The sequence below is a fragment of the Aotus nancymaae genome, unplaced genomic scaffold, assembly GCF_030222135.1.
Source record: "Aotus nancymaae isolate 86718 unplaced genomic scaffold, 86718_ANA_hifiasm-v0.15.2.pri h1tg000016l, whole genome shotgun sequence".
Lineage (NCBI taxonomy): Eukaryota > Metazoa > Chordata > Mammalia > Primates > Aotidae > Aotus > Aotus nancymaae.
Window position 1 is genome coordinate 37,311,005 of NW_026988428.1, and position 21,978 is coordinate 37,332,982.

The 21,978-nt window shown below is 44.3% G+C and overlaps 1 protein-coding gene across 3 annotated transcripts in view; it reads right to left on the reverse strand.

Moving 5' to 3' along the window:
• Positions 1-21,978, reverse strand: part of LOC105715874 (cyclic AMP-dependent transcription factor ATF-7) — a 116,381-nt gene that overhangs the window by 20,069 nt on the left and 74,334 nt on the right. For 2 of the 3 annotated variants that reach the window (XM_064377162.1, XM_064377163.1), the window contains exons 3-6: positions 18,162-18,258; positions 9,167-9,318; positions 4,116-4,253; positions 584-741 (exon numbers count right to left, since the gene is read on the reverse strand). In XM_064377162.1, the coding sequence (XP_064233232.1) occupies positions 584-741; positions 4,116-4,253; positions 9,167-9,318; positions 18,162-18,258 (545 nt within the window). The remainder of the gene's footprint in view (positions 1-583; positions 742-4,115; positions 4,254-9,166; positions 9,319-18,161; positions 18,259-21,978) is intronic. The other variant, XM_012450340.3, reaches the window with a different exon arrangement.

Genomic DNA, 21,978 nt, shown 5'->3' on the forward strand with positions numbered 1-21,978 from the left:
ATCAGGTCACATGATGGCCAAATCTGAATGTTTCTCTTGTTCCTTTCCATGGTTTGCTCTACCCTGCCCAAAAAAAGAAGCTGTCCCTTTTTATTTTTCCTAGTGGGTCCAGAGAACAATAAGCTCTAAGAATCTGCATCCTGACAACAGCCTCTTAACCCATGGGTACCATGCCAGGAGTGAAGACAGACAAATCAAATTAGAGATAGCAAACACCAAGAACCCTAACTGGGACTGAGGAGACCTAACGGGTTTCAGTGTTTCATTCAGTAGTGCCCCAACAGACTTTATAGGGTGTGGCTTCCACATTGTAATTAACTTCTAATGTTTTAAGGTTCCTCTTTTTAGACTGAAGAAGTTATTAAACCCTAAAATTAAGAAAGTATTACCCCCAAATAGATATTTGCTTGTCTATTAAAAAGGTAAAAAAGATTCTGTTTGTGGGGGAGAAATTTATTTTGAGAGATAATCTCAGTAACTTATTTTCCTTGGGTATTGAAAAACAGTCCCAGTTTTATCAAATAGTTTCGTGTAATGGAAAGAAATGTAGCCTTCACTATTTCTCCCTGCTCTCTGTACTTACCCCATTTGCCTGTTGGAGGGTGGAGCCTGTGTGATGACAGAGGTTGGGGAGGGAAGGGTTGGATGAAGTGGATCATAGCCCAAGTGGAGAGGCAGGGAGCCAGGACGTACAATGGTGGGCGTTGGGGTAGAGATTACAACAGGCTTTGGGGCAACCTCCTGGGGAGAAGAGACCAACAGATCACAAAATGCTTTAAGGTGTGCTTATAGAGAAATACATAGATGGTAAAATCTAGTACAAATTTATTGGAAAGAGCATTAGAGTCACTCATGTAAATTGTGACCTGATTCCATCAGGATCAGGGACCCATAACTCACTCACTCATTCAGGAGGAATGGTGCATTAAGATCTCTTGGCCATCTCCCCTTTCAGGGACAATGGCTTCATAAATAAGATCACAGTTGGAATCACTTGAAATCTTTGAAGCAGCACTGTAGTACCATATAAATTCTAGAGATTTATAATTTTTCACAACCTAGATACTCTCATTCTAAACTTGATGCCAACTGTCCTCTGAACTTCAATGGGAAAGGCAGGTATACTGGTGATAAGGCAACCCAATATCTCCGATACACCTCTTTAAAAAGGGCTATGGAAGTTTGGATAATGATCATACTGTAATAAAACAAACTGCTCTCATGTTAACTTCTTAAGATCTTAGACTGCCAGTGGTCATAATGACCTTGAGAACATCTCCAGACAGTCTCTAGGACTTTGTTGTGGATGAAAAGGGGAAGAGAGGCCAGGCGTGGTGGCTCATGCCTGTAATCCCAGCACTTTGGGAGGCCAAGGTGGGCGGATCAAGAGGTCAAGAGATTGACACCATCCTGGCCAACTTGGTGAAACCCCGTCTCTACTTAAAAATACAAAAATTAGCTGGGCGTGGTGGCGCGTGCCTGTAATCCCAGCTACTTAGGAGGCTGAGGCAGAATTGCTTGAACCCGGGAGGCAGAGGTTGCAGTGAGCCAAAACCGCGCCACTGCACTCCAGCCTGGCACCTGGGGAAAGAGTAAGACTCTGTCTCCAGAAAAAAAAAAGGTGGGGAGAAGAGAGAGGTGGAGATTATCAAGCCAAATTTGGAGAGAAGTAAGATGAGGTATAGATGCTCTCTATCCATAGTGGATGTTAAGATTAATAACCACTGGTAGAGCAGTAGAGACTGAAAGGAGGCCTGAGGTGGTTTCTGAGGTTCTAATAAAATGTTTTTGATCTAGGTGCTGGTTATACAGGCTATTAACTTCATAAAAATTCAGTAAGTTATGTAATTACCATTTATGCACTTTTCTGTACATGTACTATATTTCAATAAATGTATTAAAAATAGTACTTCATGAAAGGTTTCCTTTAAAAATAATAATCAGACTCCTAGTAGATACTTCCTTTAAATCACTTCCCTCTAGGATGACATTTTTTTCTAAACTGTTTGATGTCCAATTTATGAATTATGTGAATTTTTCTTTCTCACTTATTAATTGAAGTATAACATACAGTGATGTGCATTAAGGTCATGACAATAAAATGACTTTTAGGCTGGGTGCAGGGGCTCTCGTTTGTAATCCCAGCACTTTGGGAGGCTGAAGCATGAGAACTGCTTGAGCGTGGGAGGCAGAGGTTGCAGTGATCTGAGATTGCACCACTGCACTCCAGCCTGGGCATCAGAGTGAGACTCTGTCTCAAAAGAAAAAAACAAAAACAAAATGACTTGTCACAGATGTTAAATCAGGATACAGACCATTCCTCACACCCCAGAAAATTCTATGTTCCTTTCCAATCCACACCAGTCCTTCACAGGAGGTAAACGCTATCCTGAGTTCTCTCATCAGCAAATAGTTTTGCCTCTTGAATTACACAAGTATCTACTTTTGTGTCTGACTTTTTTGTTGTTGTTTAATATGTTTGTGGGATTCATTCACATTGCTGTGTAATTATCAGTTCACTTCTCTTTTTACTTTTTTTTTGGGACAGAGTCTCACTCTGTCACCCAGGCTGGAGTGCAGTGGCGTGATCTTGGCACACTGCAACCTCCGTCTCTTGGGTTCAAGCAATTCTCCTATCTCAGCCTCCTGAGTAGCTGGGATTACAGGCACACACCACCACACCTGGCTAATTTTTGTATTTTTTTTTTTTTTTTTTTTTTTTTTTTTTTGAGACGGAGTTTCACTCTTGATACCCAGGCTGGAGCGCAATGGCGCGATCTCGGCTCACCGCAATCTCCGCCTCCTGGGTTCAGGCAATTCTCCTGCCTCAGCCTCCGTTTTTTTTTTTTTTTGAGACGGAGTTTTGCTCTTGTTACCCGGGCTGGAGTGCAATGGCATGATCTCGGCTCACCACAACCTCTGCCTCCTGGGTTCAGGCAATTCTCCTGCCTCAGCCTCCTGAGTAGCTGGGATTACAGGCACGCGCCACCATGCCCAACTAATTTTTTTTGTATTAGTAGAGACGGGGTTTCATTGTGTTGACCAGGATGGTTTCGATCTCTTGACCTCGTGATCCACCTGCCTCAGCCTCCCAAAGTGCTGGGATTACAGGCTTGAGCCACCACGCTCGGCTAATTTTTGTATTTTTGGTAGAGACAGGGTTTCACCATGTTGGCCAGGCTGGTCTCGAACTCCTGGCCTCAAGTGATTTGACCACCTTGGCCTTCCAAAGTGCTGAGATTACTGGCCAGGTGTAGTGGCTCACTCCTGTAATCCCAGCACTTTGGGAGGCTGAGGCAGGAGATCATCTGAGGTCAGGAATTTGAGACCAGCCTGACAAACGTGATAAAACCCCATCTCTACTAAAAGTACGAAAATTAGCTGGGTGTGCCTGTAGTCCTAGCTACTCAGGAGGCTGAAGCAGGAGGATTGCTTGAACCCAGGAGGCAGAGGTCGCAGTGAGCCGAGATTGCACCATTGCACTCCAGTCTGGGTGACGGAGCGAGAGTCCAACTCAAAAAAAAAGAAAAAGAAAAGACTACAGTTGCTATGAACATTCTAACATACTTCTTTTGGTAGACATATGCACTAATTTCTCTTCCATATAGACTTAGAAGTGGAATTGCTCAGAAAGAGAATAGGTATAATTTATATAAATCTTCTAAATAATTAACATTCCTCTAAATACAATCAGTCCTCCTATACTTTACTGTTTTTATTTTTATTTATTTATTTTTTCTTTGCTGCCGCCTCCTTCCGCCTCTTTTTTTTTTTTTTTTTTTTTTGAGACAGGGTCTCATTCTGTCGCCCAAGCTGGGGTGCACTAGAGCAATCACAGCTCACTGCAGCCTTGAGCTCCGGGGGCTTAAGCAATCCTCCTACTTCAGCCTGTCGAGTAGCTGGAAGTACAGGCGTGCTCCACCATGTCCAGCTAATTTTTGTATTTTAAGTGGAGATGGGGTTTCTCCACATTGTCCAGGCTGGTCTCGAATTTCTGAGCTCAAGTGATTCTCCCATCTTGGCCTCCTGAGTAGTTAGGACACACTATTTATATAATTAATAAATCAAAACTTTATCAATTAACATTTGAGATGACCCTTAGAAGAGAATTTTACCTTCTCCTTCAGTGGTGGGGAACAGGGGCTAGAGGCAGGGCTATCAGGTGGGGATGAGTCTACCTCCACTGGCTCTTCTTCTTTGATTTTGATGTCTGGTGTAGAAGGTAGAGACATGTCAAGGGGCCCAGCAGCAGCCTGTTGTGAAAGAAAAATGAACAGAGTTTAACCCTATGATTCCTTTCAGGTTGAATCTATATCTTCCCAGTTCCAAGATAAGAGAATGTGCTTCTAAGAAGTTCAGCTCTTGGTCAAAGCACTGAACTGCATGTCAAAGAAATTTGGGCCCCTTATGTTTTATGTACAACTCTGGCCAAATCATTTTATCAGTAATTCTCAGGGCTTCTGTCCCTAACTATAAGATGAAGATAATACCTGCTTCACCAAAGGTAAACTAATATTTATAAAGACCTGAAAAAAAAAGATGTCACTTAAATCCATGCAAATATTATAGTATTTTTCAGGAAATCAAAATGATTCCTGAATCTACTGGCCACTGGAGAGCTGTGAACACTTTCTCTGCCAACAAGGATCACTAGATTACCCAATTACTAAAAGCAAACAAAGACAAACTGGCTATTCGAGTACTGCAAACAAGACAGGAAAGGTATTTCCTGGGGAACTCACCATGCTTGATGGTGATCTCACCCCAAAACCTGGTGCTGGAGGCTAGATACACCAGGTAGATAGGGTTTTGGGGTAACAAAGAAAAGAAAGGCTAATCATCTGATTGGTGAAATAAATGAGAACTTGGTCTTAGGAGCAAGACTGGAGAAACCCAGAAAGTAAAGAGAGCACTTTCCTGGCAATGATGCAACCATCTCACAGAACTGTGGAGCTGGTAATGGCCTTGCAGGGAACAATAAACCATCTGAGATAACGGCCTTGACACTGCACCAGGACAGGACAGGACAGGAGGGTTGGCATTGCAGTTCAGTTTCATGACAAAGTGGATCCTTTGTTCTATCCATCCCGTATCCCAGGCTTCTCGGTGAAGCAACTGCTTGTTTCTAGCTCTTCCCTTGCTACCTTAACCGTTAGAAACCTTCTTGATAGCTAGCTGAGGAAATTAAAGATAATCTGGTATTTACCACATTAGAGAAGGTAGTAATAGTTCTTTTTCCCCAATCTGATGAGGGTGAGCAACAGCAAAGGTGGCTTCATTTCTGCCTCATTTTTTCTACACTGCTAAGATGTCAGGTCCAATTTAGCTAATTCTGAGATCTCTTAAGTCAGAGATTAGTGGGAAGGAGAAGCCTCTACGTAAATACAACCATAGAATTGAAATCCTCTAGGGCATCTCCTAGAAGAGCTGTGGTTCAGGAAAGTTCCATGCTCATTAAACACTCCTGGAGACAATCTGTGCTTCTCATCAAGGAGAAGTAAAGACCACTCCTATACAGGCAGGAGGAAACACCAAGGCATGCCCAGTGAGGAAAGGGCTGACTAACTATGAACTAGTCTCCCAGAAGTGTCCACTGAGCTAAAATGGCAATGAAAAAGACTTGCTTTTTATGGGAGGCTAATTTTCTTGAATTTGCCAATAATTAATTGGGTATAAAATCCCACATAGGCCAAGTGTGGTTGGTGGCTCATGCCTGTAATTTCAACACTTTGGGAGGCCAAGGTGGGAGGATCACCTGAAGCCAGAAATTCTAGAGCAGCCTGGGCAACATAGCAAAACCTTTCTTGGCCAGGTGTGGTGGCTCACGCCTGTAATCTCAGCACTCTGGGAGGCTGAGGTGGGAGGATTGCTTGACCCCGGAGTTTGAGACCAGCTTGGGCAACAGAGTAAGACCCCATCTCTATGAAAATAAATTAGCCAGGCATGGTGGTATGTGCCTGTAGTCCCAGTTACTTGGGAGGCTGAGGTGGGAGAACTGCTTAAGCTCAGGAGGTGGAGACTGCAGTGAGCCATGATTCCACACTGCACTCTAGCCTGGGAGACAGAGCAAGACCCTGTCAACGAATGAATGAATAAAAATGAATGATGAGAAGACTGTGGCTAGTTCTGCCATTTGAAAGTGGAACTATAAGACCAGGTGTGGTGGCTCACGCTTGTAATCCCAGCACTTTGGGAAGCTGAGGCTGGTGGATCGCTTGAGCCCTGGAGTTAAGACCAGTGTGGGCAACATGGCAAAACCCCGTCTCTCTGAAAAAAAAACACAAAATTTAGCTGGGTGTGGTGGCTCATGCCTGTAATCCCAGCACTTTAGGGGGCTGAGGCAGGCAGATCATGAGGTCAGGAGTTCGAGACCAGCCTGGCCAGCATGATGAAACCCTGTTTCTACTAAAAATACAAAAATTAGCTGGAGAGTGGCATGCGCCTGTAGTCCCAGGTACTTGGGAGGCTGAGGCAGGAGAATTGCTTGAACTCAAGAGGCGGAGGTTGCAGTGAGCCGAGATCGTGCCACTGCACTTCACCCTTGGGCAACAGAGTGAGACTGCCTCAAAAAAAAAAAGGTAGAACTACAAATATATGCCACTGAATTTCCCCGCTTAATTAATTTATTTAAAGATAGGGTCTGGGCCAGGCACGGTAGCTCATGCCTGTAATTCCAGCACTTTGGGAGGCTGAGGTGGACAGATTGCTTGAGCTCAGGAGTTTGAGACCACCCTGGACAACATGGCAAAACTCCATCTCTACTAAAAATACAAAAAAATTAGCTGGGTGTGGTGGCGTGCACCTGCAATCCTGGGTACTCGGGAGGCTGGGACAGAAGAATTGCTTAAACCTGGGAGGTGGAGGTTGCAGCGAGCTAAGATTGTGCCACTGCACACCAGCCAGGGTGACAGAGCAAAATTCTGTCTCAAAAAAATGATAAAATAAAATAAAGACGGTATTGTTCCATTGCCCAGGCTGGAGTGAAGTGGTTTGATCATAGCTAACTGCAGCCTTGACCTCCTAGGCTCAAGTGATCCTCCTGCCTTGGCCTCCCGAGTAGCTGGGACCACAAGAGTGTGCTACCACACTCAGCTGATTTTTAAATTTTTTGTAGAGATAGGTCTCACCATGCTGCCCAGGCTGGTCTCAAACTCCTGAGTTCCAGCAATCCTCCTGTCGTGGCCTCCCTAAGCAATGGGATTACAGGTGTGAACCACCATGTCCGTGCAGCCCTCATTCTGTTAGTTTGAGGGAAACAGCATAAAAAGAAACTCATAGAAATCTATGGAACTTGGAAATAACTCCAGTGATAAAGATACTATCTTGCTTTCTTACCACTTAAACTGGATGGAAAAGTCATATATAACTATCTTGATTTACTGGCTACTCCCTCTTAGAAGGAAAGAGCTTCCATGGAAATTTTTTCTTAAATATAGGGAAAAACAGAAGCAGTTCCAGCTATTCTATATTCTGATAGGATCCCATGCCTCACTATACCATACAATTGAGAGGTTAATGTGTTAATATATATGTTTTGGGATAGAGATATTGGAATCTTTTATGATTCCAGAAAATCAGGAACACAGACTTGATTTTAAAAATAGTGACCAATAACCTAGAATTCTAATTCTAAAGTAAAATTTTATATTTGCATTTTTCTTTTTCCCCCAAGTCCCTTATCCATGGGAACTATCTTCCTTTGACTCTGCTTCTTCAGGTATTTCCTCTGGTCTTCCAAACTAAGGGATCCTCTAGGGATCCGGACTATATAAAGGCTCAGGATTAGAGAATCACAGCATCTCAGAATTAGAAGGGATTCCTCTACAATATCTCTACTAAGTGGCCTACATATAATTGAACGTATTTTGTATTCAATTATATGTAGGCCACTTAGTAGAGATATTATAGATCACCCAGTGATCCTACTTCTACCTTTGGGCCACATGGAATAAATGTAATCCCTCTTTTACTTGAATACTCTTGAAGACTGAGATTTATTTACACTAAATCTCTTTTCCAACCAAAATTTCCTCAATTTCTTTTTTTTTTTTTGAGACAAAGTCTCACTCTGTCACCCAGGCTGGAGTGCAGTGGTGCGATCTCAGCTCACTGCAACCTCTGCCTTCCAGGTTCAAGCAATTCTCCTGCCTCAGCCTCCTGAGTAGCTGGGATTACAGGTGCACGCCACCACACCCAGCTAATTTTTGTATTTTTAATAGAGACAGGGTTTCCCCATGTTGGTAAGGCTGGTCTTGAACTCCTGACCTCGTGATCCACCACGCCCAGCCTGGCCGCCCACCCCGACTTTTTTTTTTTTTTAAAGAGATAGGGTCTCACTCTGTCACCCAGGCTGGAGCACAGTGGTACGATCATAGGTCACTGCAGCCTTGAATTCCTGGGTTCAAGCAATCTTTCCACTTCAGCCTCCCGAGTAGCTAGGACTACAGGCATGCACCACCATGCCTGGCTAATTTTTAAAACTTTTTTTGTAGAGATGGGGGTCCTGTTATGTTGCCCAGGCTGGTCTTGAACTCCTGTAATCCTCCCACCTTGGCCTCCCAAAGTGCTGGGCTTACAGGCATGAGCCAATGTGCTTGGCCACTTGATTTCTTTAAAAGTCCCTGAAGTGACATAGTTTCTAGTTCTTTCACTGTCCTGTCTGATTTCCTTTGAAAGACAGTAAGAACATCCTTCTTTATCTTTAATGCTTTGAATAATAAAAGAAAGCTACTTAAAGGCAAAAACCACATATATTAAAACAAAGAAGAGTGGAAATTTGATAAATGTTTATTGACTTGCTGATTCAAAAAAACAGTGCAGCTGAGAAGTCTGATCAGCTCAGAAAAGAGTGGGATTTGGCAACAAATATGTTATCTAACAAAATCTGAGTAATTAATAACCTTTTAACATCTTCGACATATTTATAATATAAATAATTTTTTAAAAACAGATTATTAATCTAATACTCCCCTGGAAGAACAAGAGGACTAATTTTTGGTGAAGACAGACTTGTGCTGATCCATCATCTGGAACTCCTAAAGACCTGAATGGCTGACTGGGATTATTGACTGCTATCTGGCTTGACTGTACTAAGCCCATGATTTTGTGTTTTAACCAATTAAGCAAATTATCCCAAAGCACAAAAAAATAGCCTAGGTCTGAATACCACCAGTTTTTTGCCAACAGTCCTGCTTCTTGCCTTTTTCTCATCCTCATCTGCAGCTTTCTTGAATTCATGTTCAAAGGAGCTAGCTAGTTCATTGAAGAGTCCCACTTCCTCACAGTTCTTCAGGAATCTAGTTGGAGTAGGAGTTTGATCTGTAAACATGAAAGAAAAGGAAACTTTTAGTTTTGATCTGAAATTAAAACTTGATATTATGTAGTATATAGAGAATGCATCTGTACTTTTTGATTTGCAGATAGAGTCTCTATGTTAGGGCAAATTTGCTTTAATAGAGCTCTAGTAGGCAAAGGCTGGTGCTAGGCCACCAGAGGGTGTCTGTGTTGTGTTGCCTCAAAGCCAGCAAGGGGAAGACAGAACAGTATTTTGTTGTGTGACTATCCATGTACCCACTTTTCTCTCAGTGCTAGTTTTACCTCCTTTACCTCCAACCAAACCAAACCAAACCAAACCACCCATGCAGGTGGCACAGTTTTGTGAAACCCCTAGATCTGAAAACCAAGTATAGTTAAGCATTGTTTTCTTTTGTAAACTCACTCCCTGTTAAGTCTGAAGTGAGCAGAAAAAGCAGATGGATGTTAAAATCTGATGAGAAGAAACTGAGAATCAGATGGTTGAGTTTGCTGATTAAAGCTACCAAGTAAGAAATAGCGCCTTGTCTTTCAGTGGTCGCTGAGGTAATGGTCTGTTACCTTCTGAAGGATTCCAGGCAAATTTAAGGGGCTGAGGAGTAAGACAGCAAGATTATGAGCTAGAAATGGAAACTGCAAACAGTGGGGCTCATTTCACAGAGACCTAGGCCCAGAGCGAGTTCTGGAAACCGGAATATTTGAATTTTGCCAGCCAAAATATCCCCACAGGGGCTGCACGAATCTCTCAACATAGTGTCTCTGCCCTTGGGAAGAGAAAGGCTCTTGGTAACCCATGGGAACTTTTAAAGCAACTTGAATTTGAGATTTGAGCTTCTCCCTCCCAATGCTGCCTTTTTAGAGCTGAATCTTGTTCACAGATCCTAACTCTACTACGATGGCTTTCCTTGGCATGCTACTTCAGGGATTCATCTAATACCCTAATCCACTAGAATGAATGACAGAAATAGAGAACAATTTTTTTTCGGGGGGATGGATTCTTGCTCTGTCACCCAGGCTGGAGTGCAGTGGCGTGATCTCAGCTCACCACAACCTCCACCTCCTGGGTTCAAGCAATTCTCCTACCTCAGGCTCCCAAGTAGCTGGGATTACAGGTATGCACCATCACCTGTAATCCTGGCTAATTTTTGTATTTTTAGTAGAGACAGGGTTTCACCATATTGGTCAGGCTGGTCTTGAACGCCTGACCTCGTGATCTGCCCATCTCAGCCTCCCAAAGTGCTGGGATTACAGGCATGAGCCACTGCGCCCGGCTGAGAACAATGTTTAAATGATATTTTAAGGAGTGAGACTTGGGGTTAAAATCACGCCTTCCTGGCCAGGCACGGTGGCTCATGCCTATAATCCCAGCACTTTTGGAGGCTGAGATGGGAGTATCTCTTGAGGTCAGGAGTTTGAGACCAGCTTGGCCAACATGGTAAAACTCTGTCTCTACAGGTTGGGCGTGGTGGCTCACGCCTATAATCCCAGCACTTTGGGAGGCCGAGGCAGGTGGATCACGAGGTCAAGAGATCGAGACCATCCTGGTCAACAAGGTGAAACCCCGTCTCTGCTAAAAATACAAAAATTAGCTGGGCATGGTGGCGCGTGCCTGTAGTCCCAGCTACTCGGGAGGCTGGGGCAGAAGAATTGCTTGAACCCAGGAGGCAGAGGTTGTGGTGAGCTGAGATCGCGCCATTGCACTCCAGCCTGGGTAACAAGAGCGAAACTCCGTCTCAGAAAAAAAAAAAAAAAACAACTCTGTCTCTACAAAAAATACAAAAATTAGGTGGGCGTGGTGGCAGGCACCTGTAGTCCCTGCTACTTGGGAGAGTGAGGCAGGAGAATCCCTTGAAGCCAAGAGGCAGAGATTGCAGTGAGCAGAGATCATTGCCACTGCACTCCAGCCTGGGTGACAAAGTGAGACTCTGTTTCAAAAAAAAAAAAAAAAAAACACTTCTTCTAGCATGATCAATCGAAAATAGTCCAGTGGGATTTTCCAAGGAAACAGCACAATTTTTATAAAAAAACTTTAAACAAAACCTCTTCTGAATCAGAGTGTTTGGAAACGTTACCACTACTTCTCAAAATAGTTTTAAAAGGTTCTCTGGCAGCTTTGGTTGGCTAACGATAAAGCCACTTTCCCTCCATCCTTGGGTGAGTACAAGTAATATCATCCTTATGCTTAGAGAGTACTTTAGTAAGGGCATACACAGAATCACAACTCAAGTGGAACAGGAGGGGGCAGCTAAGGGCATGGCTATGGCAGAAGAGGGACTTTCAGGCCTCTGATATGAGGCTCAAACAAACCTCCCCTGCACCCTGCTGTTCAGGCTCATTTCTCATTTTTTAAAGGCTCCCCTGTGTTAAACCTAATTCCTCACTTTGCAAGCGGCCTCTAACCTTCAAATGGCTCTGGTTTGTGAACAAACAGACTGAAAATATATCAGAGAATCATGAATCTGCTCTAATGAATCCTAAAAAAAAAAAAAAAAAAAATCAGTAAATTTTTTTTTTTTTTTTTTTGAGACAGAATTTTACTTATCACCCAGGCTGGAGTGCAATGGCGTGATCTAGGCTCACCGCAATCTCCGCCTCCTGGGGTCAAGCAATTCTCCTGCCTTAGCCTTCTGAGTAGCTGGGATTACAGGCATGTGCCACCACGCCCAGCTAATTTTATAGTTTTAGTAGAGACGGGGTTTCACTGTGTTGCCCAAGCTGGTCTTGAACTTCTGAGCTCAAGGGATCCTCCTGCCTTGGCCTTGCAAAGTGCTGGGATTACAGGCCTTAGTCACTGCCCCCAGCCTAAGAGCCATGTCTTAAATCTGGGCTATACTCCTATATTCCTATCCCTTTCCTCCACCAAACATGTAAACAAGTGTATTCATGTAGCACCAAAACATATAGAAAGTATTCAGTAAAAACTTACTAATTTTTTTTGGCTAGGTGCTGTGGCTCATGCCTGTAATCCCAGCACTTTGGGAGGTCGAGGCGGGTGGATCACGAGGTCAAGAGATCGAGACCATCCTGGTCAACATGGTGAAACCCCGTCTCTACTAATACAAAAAATTAGCTGGGCATGGTGGTGCGTGCCTGTAATCCCAGCTACTCAGGAGGCTGAGGCAGGAGAATTGCCTGAACCCAGGAGGCGGAGGTTGCGGTGAGCCGAGATCGCGCCATTGCACTCCAGCCTGGGTAACAAGAGCGACACTCCGTCTCAAAAAAAAAGATATTTTTTCCCTTTTTTTTTGAGATGATGTCTCACTTTGTCACCCAGGCTGGAGTGCAATGGTGTGATCTTGGCTCAGTGCAACCTCTACCTCCCAGGTTCATGTGATTCTCCTGCCTCAGCCTCTCAAATAGCTGGGATTACAGGTGCACGCCACTGTGCCTGGCTAATTTTTTTGTATTTTTAGTAGAGACAGGGTTTCACCATGTTGGCCAGGCTGGTCTTGAACTCCTGACCTTGTGATCCACCGGCCTCGGCCTCCCAAAGTGCTGGGATTACAGGCGTGAGCCACTATGCCTGGCCTCTTTTTCTTTCTTTCTTTTTTTTTGAGACAGGGTCTCACTTTGTCACCCAGGCTGGAGTGCAGTGGCGCGATCTCGGCTCACTGCAGTCCCCTCCTCCCAGGCTCAAGTGATCCTCCCACCTCAGCCTCCCAAGTTGCTGGGACTACAGGTGTGCACCATCACACTAACTAATTTCCGTAGTCTTTGTAGAGATAGGGTTTCACTATGTTGCCCAGGCTGTTTTTTTGTTTTTGTTTTTGTTTTGGCACGGAGTCTTACTCTGTCACCCAGTCTGGATGCAGTGGTGCAATTTTGGCTCACTGCAACCTCCGACTCCCGGGTTCAAGCTATTCTCCTGCTTCAGCCTCCCTAATAGCTAGGATTACAGGTGCACACCACCCTGCCCGGTTAACTTTTGTATTTTTAGTAGAGATGGGATTTCATCATGTTGACCAGGATGGTCTTGAACTCCTGACCTCAAGTGATCTGCCCACCTCAGCCTCCCAAAGTGCTGGGATTACAGGTGTGAGCCACCACACTTGGCTGTTTTCATTTTTTCTTTTAAAAGACAGTCTTGCTCTGTCATCCAGGCTAGAGTGCAGTGGCATGATCATAGCTCACTGAAACCTTGAACTCCCAGGCTCAAGCAATCTTTGTCTCAGCCTCCCAAGTTGCTAGGACTACAGGTGTGTACCACCATGCTCGGCTAATTGTATGTATGAAGGATGCATTTATTTTTAGATACAAGGTCTCACTCTGTCACCCACACTGGAGTGCAGTGTTGTGATCATAGCTATATATGTATGTATGTATATATATATTTATTTTTAAATACAGGGTCTTACTCTGTAGTCACCCAGGCTGGAGGCAGTGGCATCATCATAGCTTACTGCAGCCTTGAACTCCTCAACACAAGTGATCTCCTACTTCAGCCTCCTGAGTGGCTGGAGTACAGGCAAGTGGCACCATGCCTAGCTAATTTTTTTTCGTAGTGAGGGGGGTGCCTCATCATGTTGCCCAGGCTGGTCTCGGACTCCTGGCCTCAAGCAATCCTCCTGCCTCTGCTTCCTCAAATGCTGGGATTGGAGGCATGAGTCATTGTGCCTGGCCTGAGGCTAATTTTTAAAAAATTTTGTTAAGATGGGTCTCATGTTGCCCAGAGGTGGCCTTGAACTCCTGGCCTCAAGTAGTCTTCCTGCCTGTGCCTCTCAAAGCACTGGGATTACAGGTGTGAGCCACTGTGTCACTAGGCCCCAGAGATGTTTTCTTTTTTCTTCTTTATTCTTTTTTAGAGACAAGGTCTTGCTTTGTCACCCAGGCTGGAATGCAGTGGCGTGATCATAGCTCACTGTAACTGTGAACTCCTGGGCTCAAGTGATTCTCCTGCCTCAGACTCCCAAGTAGCTGGGACTAAATGCATGTGCCACCACACCTGGTTGATTTTAAAATTTTTTGTAGAGATGGTATCTTGCTATGTTGCCCAGGCTGGCCTCTAACTCCTGGGCTCAAGTGATCCTTCCACCTTGACCTCTTGAGTACTGGGATTACAGGTGTCAGTCACAGTGCTCAGCTGATAATGCTTTCTAGTTGAGGAAATAAAACTAATATATGTAGAAAGCATCATAATGTACAAAAATAAGTACATGGCTGGGCATGGTGGCTCACACCTCCCAGAACTTTGGAAGGCTGAGGGGGGAGGGTTGCCTGAGGCCAGGAGTTCAAGACCCAACTTGGGGAACAAAGCTAGAACCCATCTTTACAAAAAATAAAATAATTAGCTGGGTGTGGTGGTACACATCTGTAGTCCCAGCTACTGGGGAGGGTGAGGTGGGAGGATGGCTTCAGCCTAAGAGTTTGAGGCTGCAGTTAGCTGCGATCATACCACTGCACTCCAGCCTGGGCAAGAGAGCAAGTCTCTGTCTCCAAAAAATACCTCCCCAAACAAGAAACAAATTAAAAATTGGGTGAATGCCATGGTGCTAGGTTATGAAGAGCCTGAAAATCCAGGCATAAATAACCTTTGTCTTTTTTTGTTTGTTCGTTTGTTTGTTTTGAGACAGAGTTTCTCTCTCTTTTTTTTTTTTTTTTTTTTTTTTTTGAGACAGAGTTTCGCTCGTTACCCAGGCTGGAGTGCAATGGCGCGATCTCGGCTCACCGCAACCTCCGCCTCCTGGGTTCAGGCAATTCTCCTGCCTCAGCCTCCTGAGTAGCTGGGATTACAGGCACGCGCCACCATGCCCAGCTAATTTTTTGTATTAGTAGAGACGGGGTTTCACCATGTTGACCAGGATGGTCTCGATCTCTTGACCTCGTGATCCACCCGCCTCGGCCTCCCAAAGTGCTGGGATTACAGGCTTGAGCCACCGCGCCCGGCCAGAGTTTCTCTCTTGTTGCCCAGACTGGAGGGCAATGGCATGATCTCAGCTCACTGCAACCTCTGCCTCCTGAGTTCAAGCAATTCTCCTGCCTCAACCTCCCAAGTATCTGAGGTTACAGGTGTGCACCACCATGCCTGGCTAATTTTGTATTTTTTTTTTTTTGAGATGGAGTCTTGCTCTGTTGCCCAGTCTGGAGTGCAGTGGTACACAATCTCAGCTCACTACAACCTCCGCCTCTCAGGTTTAAGTGATTCTCCTACCTCAGCCTCCCAAGGAGGCCAGGCTTGTCTTGAACTCCTTACCTCGTGATCCACCCGCCTCAACCTCCCAAGTGCTGGGATTACAGGCATGAGCCACTGAGCCTGGCTAATTTTGTATTTGTAGTAGAGATGGGGTTTCCCCATGTTGGTCAGGCTGGTCTTGAACTCCTGGCCTCTGGTGATCCACCTGCCTTGGCCTCTCAAAGTGCTGAGATTACAGGCGTGAGTCACTGCGCCTGGCCTTAAATAGTCTTAAAGTAAGAGAAAAGGGCCCGGTGTGGTGGCTCAGGCTTGTAATCCCAGCACTTTAGGAGGCCAAAGAGGGTGGATCATTTGAGGTCAGGAGTTCAAGACCAGCCTGGCCAACATGGTGAAACCCCGTCTCTATTAAAAATACAAAAACTAGCTGGGTGGTAGTGGTGTGCACCTGTAACCCTAGCTACTCGGGAGGCTGAGGCAGGAGAATCACTTGAGCCTGAGAGGTGGAAGTTGCATGAACCAAGATCATGCCACTGCACTCCAGTCTGGGCGACAGAGTGAGACCCTGTCTCAAAAAATAAATAAATAAAAATAAATAAAGAGATAACAGGAAGATAATGATAGATTTTGACTAGAAGAGAAGAATTTAAGGAAAACCGGCTTTTCAATAGTATGTATACAACATGGATTAGAATGAGAGACTAACCAAGGAGGCCAGCTAGGAGACTTTGGAGGAATCTAAGCATAAAGAATGTGATGGTAGGGACAATAGAAAGGAATAAAACAGAGAGAATCTGAAGAATAAAACAACGAAGATTTTAAGAATACTGATATTAATGAATAATAAAGGAGAAAGAGCTGGTTTAGAAGACAAGGAGGTAAGTCCAGTCATTGACATAAAGATTTGAATGACAGCCACGTAAAAATGTTCACATAAGGGGTTGGAATACATGACATACCAGGTCTTAATTGGAGATGTAAGAATTACCAGTGTAGATATATGATAGTTGAAGTCATGTGCAACAAGATGAGCATTCCAGAACTGAGAGCAAAGAGTAACAGAAGAACACGTTTTCTCCTTGGGAGTGTCCTAGAGCAACTTCCTTACCACCCCTGGAGACTTGGCGCAGACCCTTCCACCAATTTGGAATAATCTCTCCAACTTTATAACCTTGTCCCAAACGTACCTCTCAAATAAACTTCCTCTGATTAATTCTACTTAATATTAACTCGTTTAGTATTCATACAGTTTGTAGTATTCACTTATACTTGTCTGCAAATACTACGATTTTATGAATATATGTCCTGAATTAATTATGTCTTACTATATGTATACCCTATCCACTATTCCCTAAGATCTCCCCCAGCTTTTCCTTTTGTTTTTAGAGACAGGGTCTTGCTTTGTGGTCCAGACTGGAGTGCAACAGCACGATCATAGCACACTGTAACCTCATACTCCTGGACTCAAGCAATCTTCCTACCTCAGCCTCCCAAGTAGCTAAGACTATAGGCATGCAGCTAATTTTTAAACATTTTTGTAGAGGTCTCCCTATGTTGCTCAGGCTGGTCTTGAACTCGCAGCCTCAAGTGATCCTCCTGCCTCGGCCTCCCAGAACATTGGGATTGCAGGCATGAGCCACCACACCTGACCTTTCCCCAGGTTTTCTTAAGGATCACTAATGACAATGTTCCCATTTATGTCCTTTTCCCAAGGATTACAAATCTACAAGCTCCTAGCAAATGTGCCTGGTGTATATAGTAGATATGAAATAAATATTTGCTGAATTAATGAGGAATACGAGGTCTGTAAGGGCAAGTGGCAAGTCCCTTTCAACATGTATAGAAGTATGACGAGGAAGTTCTGTCTCTCCTTCTCCATGTCTATGGAAGCATTTTGGCTAGTAATACTTGCAGAAACTCCGTCTTATCTGAGTTATAAAGTAATAACCACCAACTAAATACCCTAGAAATTAAATATTGAGTTAAGTTTGCTTAAATTGAGCTAAATCAGAACCACTCATGGATCAAAAGCAAAAGCTCACTTTGGTTTGTATGTCTGTCTAGCTGAAAATGGTGCAGCAGAATTGCTGCCTGGTTTGAGAGCAGTTGCTAAGAGGGCTCCCTTGAGAACGGCATATGTAAGCAAGACAGTATCTACAACAACTGCTGAGAGGTTCCAGGTCACCCAAATTGGCTTAGAAAAGTCCCACTGACTAAATGTCTTGTTTGAGCTTTGGAAATGTTCCCTCAATGGTGTCTGGGTTCACAAGGGAAGTTGAATTTATGAACTGACAATCTGCCTGCTGGAGGAAAACTGACACCCAGTGGAAGAGAAGCAGTCAGGCTGGGTTGGCTTTTTTGCATTCTTTTGTTCACCCCTTCACTGTGGGTAGGGAAAAATGTCAAAGGCATCTTTTGTCTGTAAATCTTTCAAAGTCTTAATAAATAGAAAGTAAGAAGGTAATAGACCGAAAAAAGCTAAGACGAAACCTCAACACACCTACCCTCAAAAACCGCAGAACACAATCTTGTTATTAAAAACAGAGTAGAGGGTACAATAGAAACTTGGGAGCTTTTAGTGTTCCTTTTTCCTGATTAAATGCAGATCACATAAGGGCTCTTAATGGGAGAAGGGGAGTATAGCTCCCAGTACATCTGGTCTCTGGTATTAATCTTAACTGTCTGGTGATATCAAGGCACGTGGCTTTTGGGGCAGCAATACCTGCAATGATGACTGAATCAGTTCGAGCTGGGCCAAATTTCAATGTCATCTCATGCTTGTGTTTATGAACTGCCAGGTGGTCCTCGTTTGTAAATCTCTGAAATGAAACAGAAATGGAGATGTGAAAAAACAAAAACAAAAACCCAATTCAGTGCCCTTTTAAAATGTCCTACCAAACAATCTGCAATCGAGGTTGGTCCCTGGAAAGAACTGGAGAGGGAGAAAAAACTGGAAGAGGAGAAGACATGGAGAAAAAAAGGTGCTAGAAGGCAGGGAGAAGAGGAGAAGGGGAAGACCACACCACCAACTGCTCTGTAATATCAGGTCCAAACAACAGAAGTGGACAGATTGTTGGTGAAGTGGGGTCCAAGTAGGAGGCTCCAAATGAAAAAAACATTAAGGCATACTTGTATTGAACAAGGGGAAAACAATTTTTAATAATAATAATAAAGGGAGAAGGGAAGGGCTGGGCACTCGTTGCCCATCACAAAAATAGGAAATTGAGAATGAAGCTCTCCATGGTAGGGCTGAATTGGACTCTTTTATGAGGGGGCTAACAGGGAGATAAATTATGCAGGATTAGGAGAACCATTTAACTTCTTGGCCCCTACAGTGCTGCAGCAGGCGCCTGCATGGCTATTTGGCTCAGAGTTTTAATGAGCCAGGATGGAGCTGTAGAGGACCAAGGCCCAATGGCCAGCAATAATGGCACATACCAGCCCCATCGGCCAAATGCTGTCTCCCCTCATCGGGCAGCCCGCCTGGGCTCCATCAGCCATAAAAAGGCCAGTACAATACTGATGACTATATAATAGTAGAATAAAAATGCCAGCAAAAAATATTTTTTTAAGGGTAGGGAGGAGCCTGTAGGCAGGATGAGGGAAGAGAAAGGGAGATGTATGGAGATTTTATTTGTTTGGGATTTGGATGAAAGGACAATGAAGAAAAGTGGGCTAAGTCTATCCAGTTTATGTCTAAGTAAAATAGGGTTACTGGACAATAATTCATGCTCCCATCCCTTCTTAAAAGGGGTAGAGTGAAGGGAACAGATAAACAGCAGTAATACAAAATAGTAATATTCTCAAAATCCCTTTGAGGCTCCTGGCCATATTCCTTCATTAAAACATGCCTGCAACACAGTAATAGCCTGGATGCTGCAGTTTTCCACAGCTCCTTCACAGTGAGGCTCTGAAACATGATTCTATTTTTCTTTTTGCTTCTAAAAATGGTGATTGGTTAGTCCCCTCTTTTTACTTTCTTCACCACGTATATACCTCCCATCAAATCCTACACCTTTAGCCTTTTTTGCAACAGTTCTTGACTGCAAACCAAATACACAGGAGTTGGCCCCACGTCACTCCTACCCATCAGGAAAGCAACACTGAACTGTTTCCACTACTTTATTTTACCTGAAAGTAGCTATTCCCTGAATTTACAACTAAAGCCAGCTTAAGATCCAAAATCCTAGGCTGGGTGCAATGGCTCATGCCTGTAATTGCAGCACTTTGGGAGGCTGAGGTGGACAGATTGCTTGAGCCCAGGAGTTCAAGACAGACTGGGGATTGTCACAAAACCCCATTTTTATTAAAAAAAAAAAAAAATTATTTTTATTTATTTATTTATTTTATTTTTTAAGATGGGGTTTCACCATGATGGCCAGGCTGGTCTTGAACTCCTGACCTCAGGTGATCCACCCACCTCTGCCTCCCAAAGTGCTAGGATTACAGGCGTGAGCCACCGCACCCAGCCTTATTTATTTATTTATTTACTTTTCAGACAGAGTCTTGCTCTGTTGCCCAAGCTAGAGTGCAGTGGCGTGATCTCAGCTCACTGTAACCTCTGCCACCCAGGTTCAAACAATTCTCCTGTCTCAGTCTCCCGAGTAGCTGGGACTACAGGCGCATGCCACCAGGTCTGGCTAATTTTTGTTATTTTTAGAATAGAGACGGGGTTTCACCACATTGGTGAGGCTGGTCTTGAACTCTTGACCTCAGGTGATTCAGCTGCCTTGGCCTCCCAAAGTGCTGGGATTACAGGAGTGAGCCACTGCGCTCAGCCACAAAACATTTTTAAACTAGCTGGGTGTGGTGATGCTCACCTGTATTTCCAGATACAAAAGAGGCTAAGGTGGGGGGACCACTTGAGCCCAGGAGATCAAGGCTGCAGTGAGCTGTGATTACACCACTATAGACCAGTGAGACCCTTTCTCAAAAAAGAGGGTTGGGCGTGGTGGCTCATGCCTGTAATCTCAGCACTTTGGGAGGCCCAGGCGGGCGGATCACTTGAGGTAAGGAGTTCAAGACCAGCATGGCCAACAACATAGTGAAACCCCATCTCTACTAAACACACAAAAATTAGCTGGGTATGGTGGTGGGCGCCTGTAATCCCAGCTGCTTGGGAGACTGAAGCAAGGGAATTGCTTGAAACCGGGAAGTGGAGTTTGCAGTGAGCTGAGATCCCACTACTGAGCTCTAGCATGGGCGACAGAGCAAGACCTTGTCTCATAAAAAAATATATAGTCTCAGTGGTTTCTGATTGATCTAGGACAAAACTGAATAAAATGTGGGAAAATGTAGCCAAAAACATTAGTTTTCTCTATTACTGGTAAACTCCAGGCACCAAGTTTTTCAGTTACAGATGTTTCCATAAGAAAATTGGCTGGGCATGATGGCTCATGCTTGTAATCCCAGCACTTTGGGAGGCTGAGGCAGGTGGATCACCTGAGGTCAGGAGTTCGGGACCAGCCTGGACAACATGGTGAAACCCCTTCTCTACTAAAAATACAGAATTAGCAGGGCATGGTGGTGCATGCCTATACTCCTAGCTACTCGGGGGGCTGAGGCAGGAGAATCACTTGAACCTAGGAGGTGGAGGTTGCAATGAGCCAAGATCGCGCCATTGCACTCCAGCCTGTGCAACAAGAGTGAAACTCCGTCTCAAAAAAAATAAATAAATAAAAAGGAAAAGGAAAAAGAGTGAGGGTTGTGGGGAAGGAGGGAACTATTAACCAGGGGTACGATAAGTGTAGGCTAAACAAGTCACTGTAGAGGGTCTGGGATTGCCAGGTATTTGGTAAAAGGAAATAGGCAGAACCTAGTTTACAATGAAGAAAAAACTATATATATATATATTTTTGAGACAGAGTTTCGCTCTTGTCACCCAGGCTGGAGTGCAATGGTGCAATCTCAGCTCACTGCAACCTCCACCTCCAGGGTTCAAGAGAGTCTCCTGCCTCAGCCTCTTTCATAGCTGGAATTACAGGCACCCACTACCACACTCAGCTAATTCTTGTATTTTTAGTAGAGACGGAGTTTCACGGTGTTGGCCAGGCTAGTCTCAAACTACCAACCTCAGGTAATCTGCTCGCCTGCTTCAGCCTCCCAAAATGCTGGAATTATAGCATGAGGCACTGCACCTAGCCAAAAAAAATTTTTTTTTTTCGTGACGGAGTCTTGCTCTGTTGCCCAGGCTGGAGTGCAGCAGACAATCTTGACTCACTGCAACCTCCTCCTCCTGAGTTCAAGCAGTTCTCCTGCCTCAGCCTCCCAGGTAGCTGGGACTAGGGGCACACGCCACCATGCACGGCTAATTTTTGTATTTTTTTTTTTTTTTTAAAGTAGAGATGGGGTTTCACCATACTGGTCAGGCTGGTCTTGAACTCCTGACCTCGTGATCCACTGTGCCCGGCCTAAAAAATATAATTTTAAGCGGATATGATGAGTAGTAGATTATGCAGGGCTATAAGTTTTCAAAATGTGCTTGTAATGTTGGCTGGGAGCGGTGGCTCATGCCTGTAATCCCAGCACTTTGGTAGGCC